This window comes from Corvus brachyrhynchos, unplaced genomic scaffold (assembly GCF_000691975.1).
Source record: "Corvus brachyrhynchos isolate BGI_N302 unplaced genomic scaffold, ASM69197v1 scaffold408, whole genome shotgun sequence".
In the NCBI taxonomy this organism is placed as follows: Eukaryota; Metazoa; Chordata; class Aves; order Passeriformes; family Corvidae; genus Corvus; species Corvus brachyrhynchos.
The window spans coordinates 988,300-1,010,897 of record NW_008239759.1 but is presented as its reverse complement, the minus strand read 5'-3'; the positions used below and the strand labels follow the sequence as shown (position 1 = coordinate 1,010,897).

General features: G+C 38.1%; 1 protein-coding gene across 1 annotated transcript; it reads right to left on the bottom strand.

Annotated features, from left to right (window-relative positions):
• Positions 1–5,456: 5,456 nt before the first annotated feature.
• DIRAS2 (DIRAS family GTPase 2) lies at positions 5,457–22,392 on the bottom strand. The gene is made up of 2 exons (XM_017742754.1): positions 22,017–22,392; positions 5,457–8,750 (listed from the first exon to the last, which is right to left on the bottom strand). Exon 2 carries the CDS (start codon positions 8,709–8,711, stop codon positions 8,112–8,114), a length of 600 nt encoding a protein of 199 aa, XP_017598243.1. The 5' UTR covers positions 8,712–8,750; positions 22,017–22,392; the 3' UTR covers positions 5,457–8,111.
• Between the last annotated feature and the right edge of the window lie 206 nt (positions 22,393–22,598).

The window sequence follows — 22,598 nt, the reverse complement described above, 5'->3', positions numbered from 1 at the left end:
GTGTTCAGGCTGTGTTGGATGACACTCCTCAGAGGAAGAAACCTTACACTGCTCACCTGACTCCCTGGAATACCAAGAGTATTTGGGTGACCCTTTTGCATGCACTAAACTAAACAATAGGGCTTGGCAAAACCCAGAGCATTGCCTGAAGATTTGTTTTTGCTTTGTGGAGACCCTGCATATCCAGAAATCCCCAGCAGAACAGTAGGGGGGCCTTGCACCATTGGACAGTTAGGTATGGTAACACCTGATACGCTACTCATTGCAAGCCACACTGCACACCATAGATTGCAGAGAGCACTGAACACACTACCAGTAGATTGTAGCAATGACATACATTTTTGGAATGAAAGAGAACGCATAGCTGCTAGTTTATTATTGCACTAGCCACTGATGTAGATAGCATTCGCCACACTGCTTTAAAAAACAGTGCAACTATTGATTTTTTTCTTATTATCCCATGGACAAGAGTGTAAAGATTTTGATGGTATGTGCTGTATAGATTCAAAAAACGAATCAAAATGAATTCCCAAATACGTTCAGGAATTAATGGAAACTACACAAAAGACGCTTGTACCCTGTTTGCTATCTTGTCTGCAAAGGGCCCTGCAGAAGATGGTAAAAATGGCATTTGAGATTGAAAAAAAAAAAAGGGGGAATTGTGGAAGGACAGCAATGGGCTGTGGGCAACCTCAGCCTGGATGGGGTGCAGCTGTGCCCTTGAACAAGACAGATAAACAACTTTGAGACAGAAATGTAGAATGCAGACATGTGTTGACATTTACAGCAAAAAGCAGAGTGATTTGTGACCAATTAGAAAAGGATAGAAGGCACATGTTTGTTAGCCAATTATAACGCAAAAAAGGAGTCTGTGTTATGCGCGAGATATAGAGAAAAGGTATAAAAAGTTGTACTGTGGGATAATAAACTGCTAATGCTTGCTACCATTGTTGGGCATCAGTCTTTTGTGTCCACCATTACACCCCTACCCTCCGTGCCAGCATGCAGCCCAAGAAGCCTGAAAGGCTTTGGCCATGTGTAAGCCCTGCTCAGCAATTGTCAGAGAGCTGTGTGCTAGCTAAAAAGGGGCCCAGAGGTCTAGCCATGGTCCCATCCATGCTACGCAGTCACACACCCACAGGTAAAGCAGGCAGACACAGCTGAGCTCCGCACCTGAGGGAGCTTCCCTCTAAGCTGATCGAGTAAGCGCACAGGAGCAGAGGTAAAGAAGTAAAGAGAGGGGACTCTCCGTATGTGTTTCACGCAGGTTTACTCCTGCAAAAAGACTGTGACGAAGAGCCAAATTGGTAGGCGGGTCCAGGGATCTTATACAGGGCACGGAATAGGCGGGGAAGGGGATCTCAGCCAATGGGATAGGCGGGGTTGACAGCAAGGGAACCAATGGGAACAACACATAGGAGGGACTTAGGGAAGGATCCAATGGGGTGTTGAGGAACAAAGAACTTTCTAGAATGGATACATATTAAAGAAGGGACATGAATATACATAACTTCATACATAAAATAGGGAGGGGCAGACATTAACCAACTGAGGGAAAACATGCAAAAGCCAGAACAAGGAAATCATGAGTTCTCACTATGACTGCAAAGTTACATGCTAAACTTGGGTTGGTGACCACCACACCTGGTTGTCTGAGTTGTCCTCAGGAGACAGGTTGGCTAGAGCCACTTACACCGCCACAACCAATAACAAAAACATCTCTGTATTATCAATCCTGTGTTAAGCACAAATGCAAAACACAGACCTGTAACAGCCACTGGGAAAAAAATAAACTGTACCCCAGCCAAAATTGGTGCAAGATGAAGAAAAGGAGAGCTAAAACTCTGTGGCTGCAGAGTGTGTTCTCCTACAGAGGCATATAACTCAGCCATCCAGGGTAAAGTTGCTTTTATAAGGAGTTAGAGATTGTATTAGATCACTGAGGAAGAAGCAATTGCTCTCGTTGTGTAACCTACTGTTGGGTCATTCCTAAGAGCCGTGTTCATTAGTGCAGCTCAGCATGATCACTTAATATTGCCTTTTCTTTTGAAAGCAGTTTTAGGAGCCCTTGCTGATCTGAGAGTTTTCTAAGAAGTAGTAAGTTATGTAAAATGTAAAATTTTCTGATATTCTCATTTTCTTTGAGCCTACTTCCCCTCCCAAATTATAATTTTCCTACTTTTTTGTTACAATGACCCCACTGCACAGGGGACATCTGGCCTACAGGAAAAATCATGAATTAAATTCATGTTCCTAAGCATACAGCATTATTGTATTGTGATTATAAATTAATAAGTAGGCCAAGAATTGTTTTTTAGGACCAGCCTGACCAGCAGCAAGAACTGAACCAGTAAACAAGGAAGGGAAATTCCAAAGGCAAAATATCCTTACAACAACACTGAACAAAAGTTGCAGCAAAGCAGATATAAATTGGGGTGAATGGCCCCTCAATGGTCTCCCCACCTCTTTTTGAAAGATAACGTAGAATGGTCTTTCCCCTCTTATATATTAAAATAAATATTTACCATACACATCTTATGGAAGAACACCAGTTCTGCTTCTTTGTTTGTTGCTTTCTCTACTGAAATGAATACAATGGTAATTTCCATGTGACAGACGCTGTCATCCACAGCTTTCAGAGCACCAGGTGTAGAGGTTGAGAAGCTGACTTTAGTTTTGGGATATATTGTGGTGGTGCATCCCTGCCCTGCCCCTTCCCCTTGCCAGCTGCACTACGATCTGAGAATCTGAGAATAGAGATGCTCTTGTAGGATCCATTGTGGGCCACTTGTTGCCATCTGAGTGTGAGACAAATATGTCAGACTGAACTCCTCCTTTGCACTTCAGCTTCATTATGATTTCAATAGAACCCCTATGACTCATCAAATAGAGTTCTCAACCAAGATAAATTATATAAAAAAAAAGAGTTCTAAAGTTTTCTTTAAACTGCTTATGCCTCTGGTTAATTTACAGAAGTCTGCATCCTTCACAAGGAGCATCCAATAGGTTTTTTGAAAGCTCTGCTCTCCCTCTCTTTGTGGTTTTAGTGGAGTTAAACTTCAGACACACTTGACTACATGAATTAAATTTGTGGATCAATTAGAAAATGTGCTTCTGATGCCTTAGGTTTTAACCTTTGTATTTTTCAAATTCTGTACTGCTTGGTATGTGACTCTGAAGTTTTTTGTAGCCTGTAAATTTCTGCTCTCATACTAGGTAGACATAACAAAGCCTCTCTGGCCCTGCTTTCCAAGGACACCAAGACTGTCCTAGGCCAAAAGTATAAACCAACGAACCGCTAAGGGTGGGTAAGCTGAGGGGAAAACTGAAGCTTTAATTGGAGAATTAACCCTGCTATGCAAATGAACCAAACCTATAAAAGAGTGAAGAACTCGTGACCTGGGGTCCATCTTGGGGTCCATTTTGAGAATAGCTTCAGGCTCCCCAGGGTGTACTTTTGAGGGCTTTTCAAATAAATGCCTACTTTTATTCCCTTATTCCTGTCCAGTCTCTGTTTCTGGAAGGCCTCTCAAGGCATCACTTTGAAGGTGAGTGAAACATGTCAGTTAAAATGCCAGGGAAATGTGTGACAAGTATTCACAAATTTGAATGAGGGTATGAGTTTAAAATATTTTCCGTTGGGAAACAGGAGTGGTAACCAATGACAAAAAAAAGAAAAATTAAAGGCAAGGGAATTTTGTAATGCTTCTGGTGTTTCTGTGGAATATGATACAGTAAACATCTATAAAGTATATAGTGACTGTATTGTGTAAAACCCAGGATACTGAATTGGCCCATCCACTGCTTTACCATAGACTGTGTCAGAATCAGGACCAAGAACAGTAAATGATAGCATATTGGAAGAAAAAAAAAAAAAGAATAATAAGTATTAATAAGAGTTCTGGGGTGTCTTTTACTAAAAATAAAAAGCTTTGTGGGCTGACACATGCAATTACTTCACAGTGACATGCAATTTACGTTCCATGCTCAATAATTCATCACTGGTTCAAATGTCTATCAATGTGCCTATGTACTCAAAATTGTTTGTTGATCCCTTCCTCTGCCGAATATGAATTATTGCTTACATAGAGAAATAATTATTTAACTGAACAACTCTGACTGCATCTTCTGAATTGCAAGAAGTCTTAAAGTATTATATTTGACTTTTTTTTTGCAACAGGTGATAATATAAAATGCAATAGGAGGAAATTTTTCGAGAACATCAGGAATTTTCTAGAAATGGGTAGGAATAGTAGGATCCATACAGTAAGTATCATTTTTTCACAAGCACACAGTTCTATCTGCCATTATTTTAAAGCAAATAATAAAATCTAGACTAGCCTCTGTAATTATTTTGCTTTTTGCTGGCCAAAAGGAGCACCCACTGATAAGCTGTTTTGGTTTGAGGTTTTCTGGGGGTTTTTTTAATGAAGGTATGTTGCTTTGAAAGGTACGTGTTTGCCAGAGTGTAATAGAAGAAGAGTAGTTATGAGATAAGATAATACTGCTCCAATTCTCTCTGGACTGATTCATATAGCTGAAGACTCTGGGACACTGCCTAACATGTTAGAGTCTGTTTTGATTTAGAGAATTGCCTTTACAATTTAAAAAAAATATATAACATAAAACAATCAAAATGCAGGCAACAACAAGACTTTTTCCAAACTTGTGTTAAGATTTAAAACTTCATTTTGAATCTTTAGAACATCACCACAAACATGGAAACAATTAAACACAAATTACTTCATATCCAGTTTTAAAACAAAATATTTGCTAAAGAAATTGTAACACATTTTCATGACAACAATATACCTTAATATTTCATATCTACATATAAAAGTCATGCTTTTTAAAGATTAATTTTGGCTAGATTGCATTTTCTGGATGCTAAAATTCACTGTAGACCTTACATGTTTTAAATATTTTGTATATACATTTTAAACAGGTTATTATAGTGATACCACATTTCCAAATAAAACACAAAATGTAATAAAGCTTTATATTTTCTTTAGCCACCTTTTTTTTTCATATTAAAAAAAATAATTCTATATGTAATAGCAAAACAAACGCTTTAAACCAGCTCACGTATATGTTAAGATACATAAAATCTAATAGTATAAACTAAGATGGCAAGGCAAGGGTATAAAATATGCTCTCTTTTGAGTCTGTGGTCCTTGAATTATATTGCTTCTGTTCTGGCCTTGCTTTGATACATGCAAGTCCATGAAATACTTCATGGCTTATTATGTGGCAGGTGACGAGTCAACTGGGAACTAAAGGAAATGGTCCTCAAGCCTAATATTGGCAGCTACTTTTTTTATTTCCATCTTTGCTGTACAATTATTCTAATCTTGCTATGAGGCACATTCAAAAAAATGTCCAGGGCTAAATTTCAGCCTGTAATATCTTTGCAGTTGGTACTTTTTAAGTAATTAAGATCCCCTATATTGTACTTCTGCAAGATATTTTACTATGCAAATAATTCCTCCAGTTAAAGCAATAATGTTAAAAAGTTGTATATATAGATCTTTTTTTCTCTTTGAGATTCTATCATAATTCTATGCTGGCTGCTAAGGCATGTGCCACACATGATGACCTTTGGCACCGGTGTGTTAGCATCTGAGGGCAACCTCTCTACTTTTGACCTCTATATGTGACTCATTATGCCTTAAGGTTGATCATTCTTCTGATTTTCTGGCTTCATCCATGGAATCCAATGCTGTGACTTTGAGTATCATCAGCCATTTTTTTTACAGAGTCGATGTACAAACATTTATAAAAGTCTTACTAAACATAGTGCTTTTAAGTGTTTTGCATCCCTGATCTGGAAATACCTTTTGATATATTGACAGACTGTCAAGAAAGATGCACTTGGCTGTAGAAGTCAAACCAGGCTTCTTTAAGTGTTTCAGGAACTACTTAAGAATGTGAAGAGACAATCTGACAAAACACAGAGTGAGCACTGGACTGTGACAGAGGAGATCTGCTTTTGTTCCTGGGTCTGCCACTATCTTGCTGGACAATCTACGTGCAGTTGTTTCCTCTCTGTGCCTCACTTTCACCACCTGAGAAGTTAAGATAATGATGTTGTCATTTTTGCAAAGTGCTTTGAGATTTATGGAGAAAGAGTATTGTGTAAGAGCCTGGAATTTACTGTTAATGAAGAGCATTAGCTTTTTGCATGCTCTTTCCTGTCTTCTCTTCTAATGCAATGAAGTAAACACAAAAAAAATTGTCTCTTTGAAATCAGTAGGAGTTTCACACTTGATTCTACTGGTGCCAGAATTTCTTCTGACTGAATGATAGAAGTTGTGCTCCTTTCTAGACAGCGCTAGTAGCAATTCATATGTATACTCTTACTCTACCTCTGAAACGTCTGCACATTTCTTACAAAACTGGAAGGTAAGAAAGCAATAACTCTGAAAGGAACAAGGTAGCAATTTTTAATGCAAAAACTGCATTTGAGCATCCCCTAGAAGATATTTATAATGCACTAGCATGCAGGCTAATAATATTAGTGCTCAACTTCATTTTCCCATGTTTCTTGACATAAACATTTACTAAAAATATGGTAGGCTCTTTTTGTTCGTTCAAAGCAGTTCCTAAGGTACAAATTGTGACTTACACAATTTTAATGTATTCTTTAAAAATTTTATGTGCTCATTTTATCTTAGATGGCCTTTGTTATCACTAGGATACATACTTCAGTTATTCATATTCGTTTTTAAAAAAGCTTTGTAGGGACATCCAGGACAGCTCACATTTTTTACTCTTTTCCACTTTCAAAGGTTTTGAGAAGAGCAGTTTCCCCTGACAGGATGTTTTAAGTAATGTGTTTTCTATTCTGAACTTTGTATTGCATTATAACACAGTCCTGACTGCAACTCTTAATATGCCAGATCCTAAAGTGCTTATCCCAGAAAACCTCCTTTTAGAGACTCTTGTGGGCACTAACTTCAGATATATATTTGGTTCTATAAATAGTCACAGCAGTTCAAATCATGAGTTTAAATGGCAAATATAAAATACTTCAGACAATATAAAGGCAATAGATCTCATAGTGCAGGAACATAAACCCTTCTAATTGGAATACAGTAATGTAAAGAAGTATCACTGAACTAATCTGATAATTTGAATAAAAACTTTGTATACTACGCCAACCCCTCTCCAAGGGTACCACCAGTTCAAAAGACATTCCATTCATACACTAACCACACCGTGTGTTCATTTAACCAGCAGCAGCATTACAGCTGAGTCTCTCCCACAGAGGCTTTTGTAGGGGACTCCGCAGTCAGTTCTCCCTGGGGAAGCTTTCTGGTTTTATATGTAACCCATTCTATCTGGCATTCTCCTCAAAGAAATGTCTGTTCTGAAATATATTTGAGCCAGAAACTCAGGTCATTCTTGAAGCAATGAGTCCAGAAAACATGATCTCCAGCTCTCTTACAGGGACTGGCTTTTGCACAACCTTCAGTTAAAACACTGCATCACACTAGAAAGAAGTATCATGCTGGTGGGGTAGAGGTAATATCTATTCCTTTTGACTGATATCCCCACGCTTCCTTTTACTGTGCAATAGTTCTATTATTCAGCTGGTCCAAGACTATCTTATGCACACTCTCCAACCAGTCAATAGTGAAAATGGCACAGAATTGTTTATCCACAGCATTCTTGAAGGAAATGATTAACACCATCCAGCATGCATTTGTATGTTCTAGGTTTCTTCACAACTATGTCTTTGTTTTTCTTCTGATATTATACATGGCTTTCTCTTGCAATTATATGCAAATGGAGATAATACTAAATTGATTTTCCAAGTTTTTCATATTATGTGAATGATGAAAATTCTTTATTTTTGTAAATTACAAAATAAGGTATTCTGGGAAATCTTTTGTTTTCTTCCTGGTTTACTTTAATTGATTGCGAGAGTACTCATATTTTTATTTTTCAGGGTTTTTATAGCAATCACAGTACCTCGTTTTTTAAATTTCCAATTGTTTCTTTTAAAACAGATACTGATAAATAGGATCTTGCGTGGTTGTTTTCTGTGTATGGGTTTTACATGCGTATTTTCAGATGACACTTCATAGCTGACTTCTGACAGTGCAATTTCACATCACCACACATTTGCCTTTCAGCTTCTCCTTCCTTTTCTGTTGCTTGCTTTTTTTGCCATCAATTTGCAAACTCACAGTCCTGCGTTTCTCCAAGTTTAGCAATTCTTGGAATAACTCTTTCACATTGTGGTTCGTCTTGGCAGAGGTCTCCATGAAGGCACATTTCCACTTCTTAGCCATGGCTTCTCCGTCACTGCTTTCTACCTCTCGATTTTGGTTCTCATCATTTTTGTTCCCCACCAACATTATTGGAATGCTTTCTATGTCTCCTTTAATCTGACATATTTGTTCGTAGATTGGCTTGAGCTCCTCCAAGGACTGTCGGCTGGTGATAGAGTAAACCAAAATAAAAGCATGTCCTTTAGAAATAGAGAGACGTTGCATGGCTGGGAATTGATGGCTCCCTGTAGTGTCAGTTATCTGCAAAGTGCATATGCTCTTATCACAGCTGATCACCTGCCGATAGGTGTCTTCAATGGTAGGGATGTAGCTCTCTCTGAAAGTGCCCTTCACAAATCTCAAGACCAAAGAACTTTTGCCCACTCCTCCAGCTCCAAACACAACTACCCTATAATCATTGCTTTGCTCAGGCATGCTTCTCCGTGTGCCACTTGCTCAGCTAGGGCAGAAAACCTAGGAGAGAAAACAACAAGAACAAGAAGACAGACATTAGTACAGGTACATGTGTAGAGTGCATGCTGTGGTATCTTTCCCAATAAGAGAAATAAACATGATGTAAATGATGGCATACTAGTTGTAGTAGTTTAAGAAGTCTTGCAGGGGGTCACAGAATGATTTATTTCAGTAGTAAATTTAGGGTTCGCAATCCAGTCTGGACTGGTAACAAAAGACCATCTTCATCACTTCATGGCTGATTTTAAAATACCTCATGTGTTTCAGTATTTTTCCTACTGGACTAAAATTCACAGAACTAAAGTGTTGCATCTGGAAATTTCAACAAGGCCAAGGCCTGAACAAACTGTAGAAAGGGAATTACTCTTCTGTATCTAAAATAGGTCTAAAATAATAGTTGAAACAGATCACTGTACAGGTGTATGTTAGTCAATTACTCTGAATATTCCAGTTCTTCAGTAGTTAAGGAATTTATCTCCACTACAACTGGACTACAGTTCTGAGTGGCAACTAAGATATATTTGTAGACTATTCAGCAACAGCACCTACTGAGCTTTGTTTTTAACTCCATGGGAATGTGTGTCCCATTTCAGTCTGTTTTGCCACTGGCATTTCAGGTCAAAGAGTACATTTTGATAAACTCAGATTGTTCACGTTCAGTCTGCCTTTTCATTCCAATATTTGTCTTGCAGCAGAGGATATTTGACACGAGACTGGCTGTACTTAGCAGAGAGGTTCTGCAGATGTATTCATAACATTTGTAGTGGCTTGTGTTGCCAAGGTTGGCAAGTGCATGTGTCAAAGGTCACAAAATTCTGTGATTCCTGCAGTCAGTTCCCTTTGACAAAACCCACTATATAGTAGGACCACAAATATTGATGAAATTGTTAAATAATGGAAATGGTAAAAGTTTTCACATGTTCGCAAGCTGTAGCTGTTTTAAAATTCATTGCAATAAAAGCGAAGATGAATTTGTGCTTGCATCAGTAGCAGCTCAATGGGTACACAGCACATACAAGCCTTTTTATATTTAGTGAGATTTAAGCAAATAAACACTAAAAAATTGAACACTAAAAATTGAAGAGAGCATAGGATATTGTTACTTTTCAGGCCAAATCTAGATATATAAGGGATACACATGGAAAAAACTGCAAAATTTGCTGCATCTGTGCTTGTTCTGAAGGAAATGGGCAGGTTTTATAGGGAACTTTGCCCAAGTGCCTTAATGGCACCAAGTGGTTAAATTTGCCTGTTTCAATTTTGCAGTAGCAGTAGCAGTAAATCCAGAACAACCCAAAGAATTTCTTTCCTTTTGAAAGAAAGCCTTCAAGTTATTTCTTCAATGCAGCAGAAGGAGTGACTGCATTGCAGGGAGTGATTTTAAGTTACCTTTTACCTGTCCAGCAGCAGGACAATACTGATGCCATAGAGGTATGGCTGTTACTGGACCCGCCCATGCCCTCATCCCAGTTGCAAGCTCATGCCAAATTTTCTTTTTCTGCATTTTGATGCTGTTGCTCTTTGTGCCAGTTAGGCTTAAGCTAAGGCAATGCATGCTGCACTAATGTCTACAATTTGTTATTCAGACATATCCTGATGTTGTTATCCTTCTTGTCCAGGGCACCCTACAGCGTCCTCATTTTAATGTCTGAGTAAGCTGAAAACATCTGTCTTTACATAATATGTCGGGTGAAAGGGTTGTACTTCCTCATCTGCCATACCATAGGCAGAATAACCAGTGCAACTGGGGATGGTGATCCTGAGGCAAAGTGCAGGGCTGCCGCAGCTCTGTTTACCCAGCCTGGCTTCAGGCAGAAGGCAGCTTCACCCCTTCCATCTCTCCTGTGCTACATTCACTGTCACTCTGAGAGGCTTGTTTAAATATAGGAAAGACTGATAAATAAGAGTGTTCATCCTGAGGCAATGAAGCAAAATTGTTTTTCTGACAGCAGAATTCAAGGACTGGAAAGGAAAAGTAGCCTCAGAAAAAACACTTATGTGTGTGTTTATAGAAGAGGTAAAACCCTCTGAGGAACAGAGAAAATGAGTGAGCAGCTCATGATGTTACGAAAGAAAGGAAAAAGAGTAGCTGCAAAAAAATGAGGAGAAAGAAGAGGAAGTTTCTTTCAGCATAATGCTGTTCCATTCAGAATAAACCTGTATATAAGAGCTGCAGACATGCAAATTCTGAACAGTCGTAGAGCTTATAGTAGTGGATGACTGCACAGAATGAGCTACCATAAGAATTGTAGTTTAATAATTTCTTGTGAGTAAAAAGGCAAGAGAGCAAAATCTGTGAATTCCACCTCAGAAGCAGCTTAAGCACTGCACAATCATATTATATATAGCCTATGAACTGCAGGACTAGGGGAAAAAATGCACTATGTACATTTTTTACTAAGAAAATCGGCGAAATATGGAGTAAAGAAATAAAATTTTAAAAGCTAGCTGAGTGCACTCCTGCTCTATTACACTGCATACTTGAAACATACTCAGAAATCTTCAAGAAAACTGACACAGATGGTAGCCCAAAAGATCGACGAAATTGAAATGGGGCACTTAATGCCCTGAATTACTAAGCATACAGAAAAATTCTAAGGGATCTTGAAACAGCATACTAACAGTCTTCAAAACATAGCAAATTGTTGCAAAGATGGAGAGTGTAGTGGAAAAAAAAAAGAGTTCATGAGCATACATTGTAGAAGAGATTCACATTAGACAATAGGAAAACTTCACAGTGGTAAGAATAGCAGACCTATTGTGTAGGAAGGTTTTGCAGATATTCTTTAGAAATTACCATAGTATCAAAGGGTAATTCCAGCTGGAAGGGACCTGAGTAGGTTTCTGGTCCAGACTGCTCATCACAGCTGGGTCAGCCATGAGAACAGAAGGTTGTTTCCTCTGCCTCCTGGCACGCTCCGCTCTCCCGCCGTCCTGGGGTCCGCTAGGATGTGACATGGGGACTTGGAAGCACAGGCAAGCCTGGCAGATGTGACACTCCTCCATGGGCGATCTGAGCCTCTTGCTTCACCGTAGGCTCACTGTCTCCTGCCTCCCCACTAGGAATTGCTGTGAAGACCCTGTTGTCTTCTCGATGATCGCTCCACAGGTTTTGCAGCCTGCAGTTTACCACCCAAACTGTGCGTTTATAAATTTTTGTGAGTAAAAAGGCAAGAGAGCAAAATCTGTGAATTCCACCTCAGAAGCAGCTTAAGCACTGCACAATCATATTATATATAGCCTATGAACTGCAGGACTAGGGGAAAAAATGCACTATGTACATTTTTTACTAAGAAAATCGGCGAAATATGGAGTAAAGAAATAAAATTTTAAAAGCTAGCTGAGTGCACTCCTGCTCTATTACACTGCATACTTGAAACATACTCAGAAATCTTCAAGAAAACTGACACAGATGGTAGCCCAAAAGATCGACGAAATTGAAATGGGGCACTTAATGCCCTGAATTACTAAGCATACAGAAAAATTCTAAGGGATCTTGAAACAGCATACTAACAGTCTTCAAAACATAGCAAATTGTTGCAAAGATGGAGAGTGTAGTGGAAAAAAAAAAGAGTTCATGAGCATACATTGTAGAAGAGATTCACATTAGACAATAGGAAAACTTCACAGTGGTAAGAATAGCAGACCTATTGTGTAGGAAGGTTTTGCAGATATTCTTTAGAAATTACCATAGTATCAAAGGGTAATTCCAGCTGGAAGGGACCTGAGTAGGTTTCTGGTCCAGACTGCTCATCACAGCTGGGTCAGCCATGAGAACAGAAGGTTGTTCTGTCATGTACAGATATGAAAATCTCCAATCTTTCACACAGTCTCTCTGGGAAACATGCTCCAATGCAAAATTATCATCAGGATGATTTTTTTTTTCCCTTTATATCTTATCTAAATTACTCTCTCAACTCATACCTGTTGTCTCTCCTGCCAGCATCCATTGTTGTGAAACGTGTGACTCCACCTTTTTGATGGCTTTTTTACTGTAGGTGTTGAGGGATACACTTTGCTGTCCCTTGAACTGTGCATTCCCCAGGCTGAACTGGCGCTGGTCCCTCAGCCTGCAGAGCAGGACAGCGCCGCAGCTCTGGACACCTCGGAGCCCTCATCAGCACTTGCTCCAGTTCATCCGTGTGTTTCCCCTACTGGGGGTGCCCAAACCGGACAAACTACATTGCTGATGTCCCGTGAGTGCTGAGCAGAGGGGGATTATCACCTCCCTCAGCCGGCTGGCCATGCTGGCCATGCTCCTGTTCGTACAGACCAGGGCACAGGGTGGCTTTGCTGCCACCAGGGCACTGCTGGCCATGACCAGGTCACTGCCCAGTACAGCCCCAGGACCGTGTCCACAGAACTGCCCTCAGCCCTGGTGCTTACAGGGGCTGACCAGGTCACTGCCCAGTACAGCCCCAGGACCATCTCCACAGAGCTGTTTCTTCCCAGCCTGGGTGACTGCAGAGGAGCAGCAACCTTAGTAACTGTTTGGTCTGTCAGTCCTAAAGATCCTCAGTTTTGCCAAAATAAAAATTACAGATTTTTCTGAATTCATCCTGCTTCAGAACTAAAAGAAAGAACACAACTCATTCAAGTCTTTATGATCACACTGGGTAAAAAATTGCCCGAATGTTTTTTATCTTTTTTTTTGTGTTCTCTGTGTGGATCTGGCCAGAGAATCTTGTGCAGTGACAATCATTCTGTATGAATGTGGTGCACTTGAACATGAGTGTTCATTTGTTAATGCTTACTAATGTTTCTTTGTCTTAAAATGTGTTAACTGAGACATACAGGAGAACAAAATAAAGTATGGCATTATTTCATCAGCTTATGGCATTCTGGCCAGTAAGGGTATGGAAAAATTAACTTGAAAGAAGTCTGACTTTTTAGATGTACAAGATCATTTCTGATTCAGAAAACCAGTCTGTTTCATAATCCGCACAGAAAAAATAGCTGCTTTTTACATGTTAGAATGGACTTATTCTGTAACGAAGGTTCATTTGCTGCCTTTGCTTTCACAAACTACTTCTGTGAAAGTATCTATCATCCTCTAAAGTGTCAGTTTATCAACACTATCCCTACTTGAAAAGCCAAATCACTTTTCATAACATACGTTCGTACCCTTCATTTTGAATTGTCGGATTGCACAGTTCAGCAGACCAGTGAGTCTGTACCTCTGCTGACTTATCTCTGTTTTCTGCAGATGCTCTGATAGCACAAAGCTGGAGTTGCTCTAGTTCAGCTGCTGCAGGTGAGCTTGATGGGCTATTCAGTGGGGCAAACCACTGCCTCCAGTTCAAACTCAGCTGCAGACTTTTATGTTAGTCTTCATGCTTTCCCTAGTTATTTCTGACATGCCAGGTGAAAGAATTGAAGGGTTTTTCTGACAGAAGGATAAGGTTCAAGGTCTGAGTAATTGTGACATAAAATCACTTATTTTATTATGTAGTGGGAAAAAAATATGCATTTTAAATGTTTAAGAGGTGCCTCGTTACAGATTATGCTCTTCATAGTTTAAACTCTTAATGTTCTTTGGCTGACTAATTAATTACATCTGGGTATATTAGAATTCACTAAATCAGTGTCACTGATCCTGTACTTAGCCACTGGATCTCCACACTTCTCTCTTATCTTTAACTGGATTTTTTATAGTCTAACTTTTCTATCAATTGTATTTATGACTTGCCTGTCATGTTTGTATTTAAGCTATAGATAGCATAGGCAAAAGGTATACGAAGGCTGAAAAATACCTTCTGAAAACTAATCTACTTGAATATCTACCCACAGAGTAACATGAGATTAGAATCTCACAGCTGGTGAACTCTTCCAATTTATGCTTGAAAATGGGCACAGAAAAAAAAACCCTATCTCCAATGTTTCCAGTCTTGGGTTTTGTTGCAGCAGTTTTCACCATTTTTATATTGTTAGACTACCATGAAATGTCACAAGTTGTAAGTTTAGTTGATATATTTTACTAGATTGTGTCTTTTAGTGTAGCATTCATTTTACAAAACAGTATCATGTTACCTTTGTTTTCTGGAGTCAGAGGCTTTGACTGCACCTTAACTGATCCAGTTTCTTGAGGTCTTATGATGTCCTACTGAGATGTCATTCTGATATGAAATTCAACAATTTTCAGATGCTGTATATTAATTTCCTGAAAGCTCTTTTTCCTCAGGTAAAACCATTTCATGTCACTCATGGGTTTGTTTTTTTTTTTAACTCTAAGGCAATGTCTCTGTTGATATTGTCATTGTTATTGTGAAAAACCAATAAAGTACAAGCAATGCACGTAGTTCAAAATCTTGCCTCAATTTAAATTAACAGTCCATGAGGCTATCCAGTGGTGACACCACTATACAAAGATACAGGGTACAAGGTGAAGAATGTAGCTATAGATGAGATGGATTTCAACATGGCTGTCAGATTAATGTCCATTTCCCAATATCAAAGGCCAAAAATGTCACATTATTTATATAAAAGAAGTCAAGAGAGATCTGCAAGTAACTTTTTCTCAATTTGCTGATAAACAGACATTTCTCAGGGAGTATTTTCACCATACCTACTAATGCACTTTAAGAATGGGGACTCTTCTGCTTCCAGTGCCTTCATCTTTTAATGTAAGACTTGCTTTTTCATTCCATTTCTTTGCTTGTATTCTTTGGTCTTTTCAAGTCAGTGGAAAGTTGGACACAGTGGAAGACCAAATGATAACTGGCAAGACAGCTTTTTCTTACAACATGAGGTTCTAGACCATATGGAAAGAAGGTTTTTATTCTCATGTGGAACAAAATGTTCTTTGAAAGTCTGCTTCTTGATGATCAGCTAGTGTAAATCATGATTTTTTTTTTCACTGCATAGATGCAGTAGCAGTTTTCATTTGTGTTGTTCTCAACTATAGTTGGAAAGAAAAGCATTTATAGCTTTTCTCTCCAGTTATAGAAAGATGACCGGAGAGATTTCATTAGGGAATGGCATCTTCTGCAGAAAAAAAAATATTGTGTCAAAAACCTGCTGCTTTTCTCTGACACATTGTCCTTTTTTCAGAATTTGCTTGATTATCTGAAAGGGACAACATCAGACATTTTTCTTATTCAATATACTCATAGAAACCAAAAATTCAAACTACAAGTTCAATTTTTTTAAACTGAAACAGATTTCATTTTAGAGCTAGGTTCCCTACAATGTTGAAAATGTTTGAATTGGCATGGAAAATTAATAATTTAGAATCTTTAAAATGAAATTAATTTTACAAAATCATTCAGAGAGGTTCCCTAAGAGGTTTTATTGGTTTCCTTCATGCTCCTGGCCTAAAATAGAAGGGAAATAGAAAGGACAGGAGGCTTTTAGATCAATTTGTTGTAGTTTTTTTCTGTATTTACAGAAAGAGACTATTGTCCAAAGAACATTTGTATGTAAAGGAGAGAGAATCCACCCTCTATGCTGTCTGGCCATCACAGGTGCTGTGTTCTGCTTTAGCAAACTGTCATATTGTCATCAACAATATGACTTATGTTGAAATCTCATTCCCAAAACAATGCCTTTTCAAAATTGTTTGATACCCCATGGAACCCTTGGTAAAAGAAAAAAAAGTCCCACATGCATAGTTGTCACTGTAAGAAAATCTTTACTAGTTCTTTGGCTAGCATACGGCCAGCAGATGTTGTGGCAGAAATAGTTTTGCTAGGCAGGAAAGAACTGGAAAAAGAAAGGGGAGATAAGTAGGCATGCTTCCTGTAGGAACAACAGACAGCAAAGGGTTTTTGGAACTACGCTTAACTAAAGAGGCATTGCTTGTTGAAGAAGGCAGTACTGATGGCAGAAGAATGAATGACACAGAAGGATCTATTGATTCCCTTCCCTGCCGAGGGTTCATGTGCAGAAAATGCAGAAGGTGCTGGACCTGATCCAACAAAGAGCTTTATACATTGGCATACACTGAAATTGTTTGCTCTGTTGTTTCCTGAGAGCTTTCAGAACTAACCCTTTAGTAACAGATATGTACTAATGAACCATTACTGTAAAACAAGATTCAGCTTCATTGAAAAGACTTACCATGTAGAAAAACCCCACCTTACTTTCGTTTAGCATCAGAAATATTATGCTAAATTTATCCAGGATGGACACGTGAATACACTTACCACATGAAAAAACCCTTACTTTCATACAGAAAAAGAAATACTATGCTAAGCTTATCCAGGGTGGACAGGTGTCCAATTGGTTGTCACTTTCTATTTAGTGGATTGGTTAATCTTAAAACTAAAGAGAATTTAATGACAGTTCCTGTCTAAATTCAGGCTTTGTTTTAAGCGTTTTAGATACTTCATTGATTCATCTATTTGAGCATTTTGGTAAACCAGTGTCTTAATCTTTAAGTGCTTATTGTCAAAACTGAGAGAGAAATTACTCAGAAACCTTTCCGTATGTGTAGTTAGGTATTCATTAATGCACACATAGAAATAAAAATGTCAAAATAACAGCATTGTATTCAGCTCTCTTTGGAACTGATTTTTTTAAGTTTTCTTCCCAACTTAACTAACCAAATACTGTAGTTTTTCCTCAATTTTCAGTAGATTTAGTTTAACTGAGTAAAGATGGAAAGATCAACTTACAACATTGTATGTCTGTCTATCAACAAGTAGGACATAATGCCATTGGACAGAGCAGTATGATTATAAACTGGAATTTGTCACTCATACAAATGCAGGATCAGAGACTCAGCATGAATTTTCAGCCCCTCTGGTTTCTAATAGTAGAATCATTTTTGGTATTGAGCAATGACTTTACATGTTGCAGTGAACTTCTGCTTCTCCAGATGTACACTGGAAAAAATGGGTTCTGAGTTATGGATAATGGTATTATTTTTAAGTTTTCCTGAATGGAAAAGTACAAAGCACTAAAAAACGAAAACAAAAAACAAAAACAAAACCAAACCAAACCAAAACAAAAACAAAAACAAAAACAAGAAAGAACATTTCCCAAGAAATCATTTTACTTTAGAGGTTGTAAATGATTCTATATATTGTGAGAGTCATGATAAAATTCCCAGCATAGGCAACAAGCTATTTCCATGTAAATATATCTATTTACACAGAAGAATAGTGAATTCATGGAAGACTGTTTTCCACTCAGCAGAGGAAACTCTGAAGACAGGTGGCCATTTTGCCTTTCACTGTAGTTCTCTATTCCATAGCGTTAATTTGAGACTACGTATGTAAATCTTCTGTAGAAGCAAAATTATTAAAGGTTAAGTGCTTGTGACTTCCTGTGCTATAACACCTGTAATTAATTTTCCTTGCTTGGCTGGGAAGGACAGCTAGATTGCTATCCTGACCACTGAAATATTTCTGATGGTCTTATACAGCCCAAATAATAATGGCTTAAACAGAACATTTTGCCACTGGTTTGTTGGCAATAAGTTAGGAATAGGTTAATGCAGTGGGTTTCAGGACCCAAAATGATCCCTGACAATTAAATGAAAAAATGTAATACCATCATTGATATGCTTCCAGACACTAGTAAAAAGCCTGTTCTTCTACTGAAATTTTTCTGCAAATCAGAGTGCTTTGAAAAACAGTAATTAAATTGTAAGTGTGGGGTACAATATAATAATAGCAGCTTTCTGATAGTTTATAAATGTTCATCACCCCAACTTCCAATACTTTCAGTTCTGAAGACAGGTAGGTTTAGCCTTAAGAGTAGTTTTTTCTGGACTCATGTTTCTTTTCCTTGTAGCATTAAACAAAATTATAAAAATTATATCCTGAAGAATAAAAAATACCGATTAACACATGATAGCATTGTAAGATTTGTGTGTACAGATGGGGAAAGTGGTAATGTTATTTATTTGGGTTAACCACAATATTTTATAGCTATTGATAGTAGCTAGTATTTGATGATTCAAATAATTAAATCTTTCAGAAGAGATAAAAGTTGTCAGCTTAAATTTTCAGGGAAGAATATAAAATAAACAAGAAAAAATAAAAAAGAACAAATGTTCTTTTCTTAGCTTCAGATTAATTTTAAGTAAGAGCTACTGGGCATTTTGGGAAGGAAACAGCTGCAGCCCAGGAATGGATTTGCCCTTTTCATACCCTTTCTTTAATATGTACATATTTTGAATGAGGACATTAAAAGGCTGAAATAATTTCACTTTTAAGACATCTTTTCAGATGCAACTGAAACCAATTTCATTACCTGCAGTCAGGCTGATGCTGACTGGATTTTCCTGCCATAGCATTTTGCAGACCTGCATAGCCAGAGAGACTAATTTTAATCTAAACAAATTTAGATAGAGAAGCTTAACTTTCAACTTAAAGTTATTTTCTCAAGAGGAGGTGCTCATGAACTCAGTGTGAGTCAAAAGTGCATTTATCACAGACTTGACACACATTTTTTCACATTTTGCTCTTGTCTTTCTTTGATACCCATCTCAAAAATTATTCTGTTATCAATATTTTCCGGTTGAAAAATAATGAATATTTGTTTTCTCAAAAAGGCAAATTAGAGCACTCTGTTTCAAGTAATATATACAGCTGCATTGACACTCAGGGAGTCTTTTCCACTTCTCTTCCAGCAGTAGAGTGAGATAATTTAATGCACGTTTAATTTTAATGTCACAATAAGAATGCAGTGCAAGTATCTGTTTGCTGATACTTGGAAATATTCGTATGTAAAGTAAAAGTACCAAATGGAAAAGAAAATCTCCAGAAATATTTTTTCCTGGTATATTTTTGGAAATTTCTCATCTTAAAGGGAAATTAATATTGCTAATATCCGTGTTTTACAAAATTGTCATTTTTTTGTCCTCTACTTAATATTGATTATTGCTCAATTAGTCTTAGTAATAAAAAATATTAAGGGGTAATTCACAAACATTTGGAATCAGTCTAGATACCAAACCAAATGTCCCACAATGAATACTGTTTCAGCTTACGTGTACAAATGTCCTGATACTCACTCAAAATGTGTGAGATGGAACATTTAAATGCAGCTTATTACATATTACAGAAGAGTTACTGAGGAACACTGTGAATTGGATACAATCCAATGCAGTGTATAAATCAAAACCATTAAAAAAAGAAGAAAAGGTTAAGTTTATAAACATAAGGAATGAGAGAAAAAGGGATTATGGAATTGAATGCAGTCTTTCCACAGGAGCATCTTTGAACCAGAGTATTGTTTATTGCACATTTATTTTTAAAAATTAATATTGGGAGCCATAGCACATACTCTGTCATAATGAAAGTCTAAGTCTGATTTTTCACACATGATGCTCTACATGGGCAGCTGTGTTGGCTAACATAAGAGAAAGCCAGAAAAGAAAGTTATCAGGTGATCCTCAAAGGAAACTAGAAACAGTGCTGGTACTGACTTCAGGAACAGCAGTATCAGTTTATATATAGTCTGCTATTTTTATTGGTACTACAGAGACTGCAGTGCTAGTGTAATATAAGCATGACCACTTGGCCAGAAGGAGCCTCTGAACTCCAATCAACTTCCAAAGAGCTCTGCTCTGCACTATGAAAAAGGGGTATTACTCAGCCTGAGGTTCATCAGGGCTGGTGAGTCTGCTGGTGTAAACACTAGTGCAGCACAGTGCAGATATATGCTTTCATCTGACTATGTGAGTTATGTGGAAAACTGTATTTCCAAACATCTTGACTCACTTGCAAAGGGACTCTCTAGTGCAGACAACTTCCAGAGAAAAGTAAAAATGGTATTTAGTACTGAAAGACACTTTCTGGATTATCAAATCCAATGCCTTGCCCTTGCAGGCAACCATTCCACATAATCCCTTCTATCAAGCTACAACTAAAAAGCATTTAAGATGTTTTCTATATATTACTTCAATCAGAATGTAATTTAAGGACCTTCGTGCTCTAATGGTTTGAAATCTTCCAGTCTGAGTGTATTCACAGCCCATTTATACCAATTCTTCTCTCTTACCAGAGAGAAATAGCTGTACATCACGCTCATGCCTCCAGATCCATGGGACCATTGATTTGCAGCTGTGTACTATAACTTGCTCCATGTTTGTATGGTTCTTCATGCAAGAGCTGCAGAAATGTAGTGTGTGGTGTGTGAGAGAGCACGAAGCTTGGGGGAAGACCATATTTCATAGCTCCAGAACAATGGCACAAAACCCATTCTGCATTAATTGGGATCTACTGCATTTAGTAAGGACAGATGGACCCCAGAGAGCAGCTCCTGAGCATAACTGAAGTCCATTAGCCAGAAAAGTAAAAAAGGGAGGGGGGCAAGACAAAATAGTCTTTTTTATCCAGAATTAAAAATGTTGAGACCTGCAAACATTCTAGATAAGGGTAAACTATAAAGCTTGGCAATGGTACAACAGCAATCAGTTTCATCAGCTTTGTTTACCTCTAAATGTATGTGGGTGTACATAGCTGTACACAGCTTACATAGCTGTATGTGTGTGCATCTATAAACAGGCATATATGTGTTCACCTACTAGGTACTCATGAAAACAGGACATTCAGAAAATTCTTTAAAATTAAAATACATCCAAATTTGTAGCTCCATTCTGTGCTCACCCTTCTGTGGCTGACTGGTGCAGCAAACAGCATCCCACATTTTATGGGGAAGATAAAAAGACAGAAGGTGTTATCAAATCTGAATTCAGCAGCTCTCAGGCACTTGAGATGGTCTTCATGATTTATTTTCTTTCATTCAGTTGGGAGATGGACAATCTACTGAAAAAAAATTCCTGCCTGTCAGTGGGATGCTGCAAAGTTGTCTCTGTCTCAGAGAAAGAAACACCTTTTGTTATTTTATTCAGACTCCACATTTTTGCATTCTTCTATCAGTTAAGTTAAAATGTAGCTTTCATTTAAAAAACCAAAAATATTAATCTCTCCTTAAGCCACTGCAGTGGCAGCACTATAAACTAGGGCAAAATTCAGCACATTGAGTTTTAATGAAAGAAAGCTTGGAAAAAAGGTCATTACTAGCATCCCAGCACACAGAAAAATGATACTGTTAACTGGCCAGTTTGCCTATGACCAGGGTCTGACTTCCTTGCCAGCCTCAGTTTACAGCATGCCATGTTCTCTGCCTAAGCTATTAGCTTAGAGTAAATCTTGCAGTTGTAACTCATGCAAAACTCTGTCGACTTCAGAGAAAATTTTGCCCGAGTGAGCACTGTGGATTTTGGTTGAAGAAAATGAAGACCTCTAATCTCAGTGCAAAGCTATGCCTATTGTACAAGATAGTATAGAAAAACAGTGGAAAAGAATTTACCTGTGTAGGAACAGAAAGCTTCAAATGCTCTTCAGTTTCTGCCTGTCATTGCACCAGCTCTTCTCCCGCTCTGTCCTGGGCTCCCTCCACCAGAAAGAAGCCCCTGTCTTAATCAAGGGGGCTGCAGCCTCCCTTTGCGCCCGGTGTTGGCTGCTGCCCGTCCTCTGCTCCCGCGGAGCCTGGCTCCAGCCTCTGCTAGTGCTACTGCCTAAATGGCGACTGCAAAGCTCATCTAAGCTTTTAACTGCCACCTACTGAATAGTTGTGGAATACATATATGTATAGGTATATATACATATAAGCTGTAATTTTCTGGTTTTCTCAACCAATGTAGTAGATTTTTACAATTAGTCTCTAAAGCCTCCAAACATCCTACAGTTTATCATTTAAAGCTGTAGATAACATTAAACTGTGCTCACAATTCTCCCTTTCTTTCAGCACTGAAACAGAGAACAGGCCTGTCTCTTTAACTTAAAAAAGCTTACAAAGCCTTTGGTGAGGCTAATCCCCAGGGCAAAAACCAGCACAGCCCTATTCAGATCAATGGAGCTGTGCTGTGTTTTATTAGTTGGGAATTTAATT

What these genes read in the sequence shown, in the direction of transcription:
- DIRAS2 (XM_017742754.1), bottom strand. Translation starts at nt 8,711, where the DNA reads ATGCCTGAGCAAAGCAATGATTATAGGGTAGTTGTGTTTGGAGCTGGA.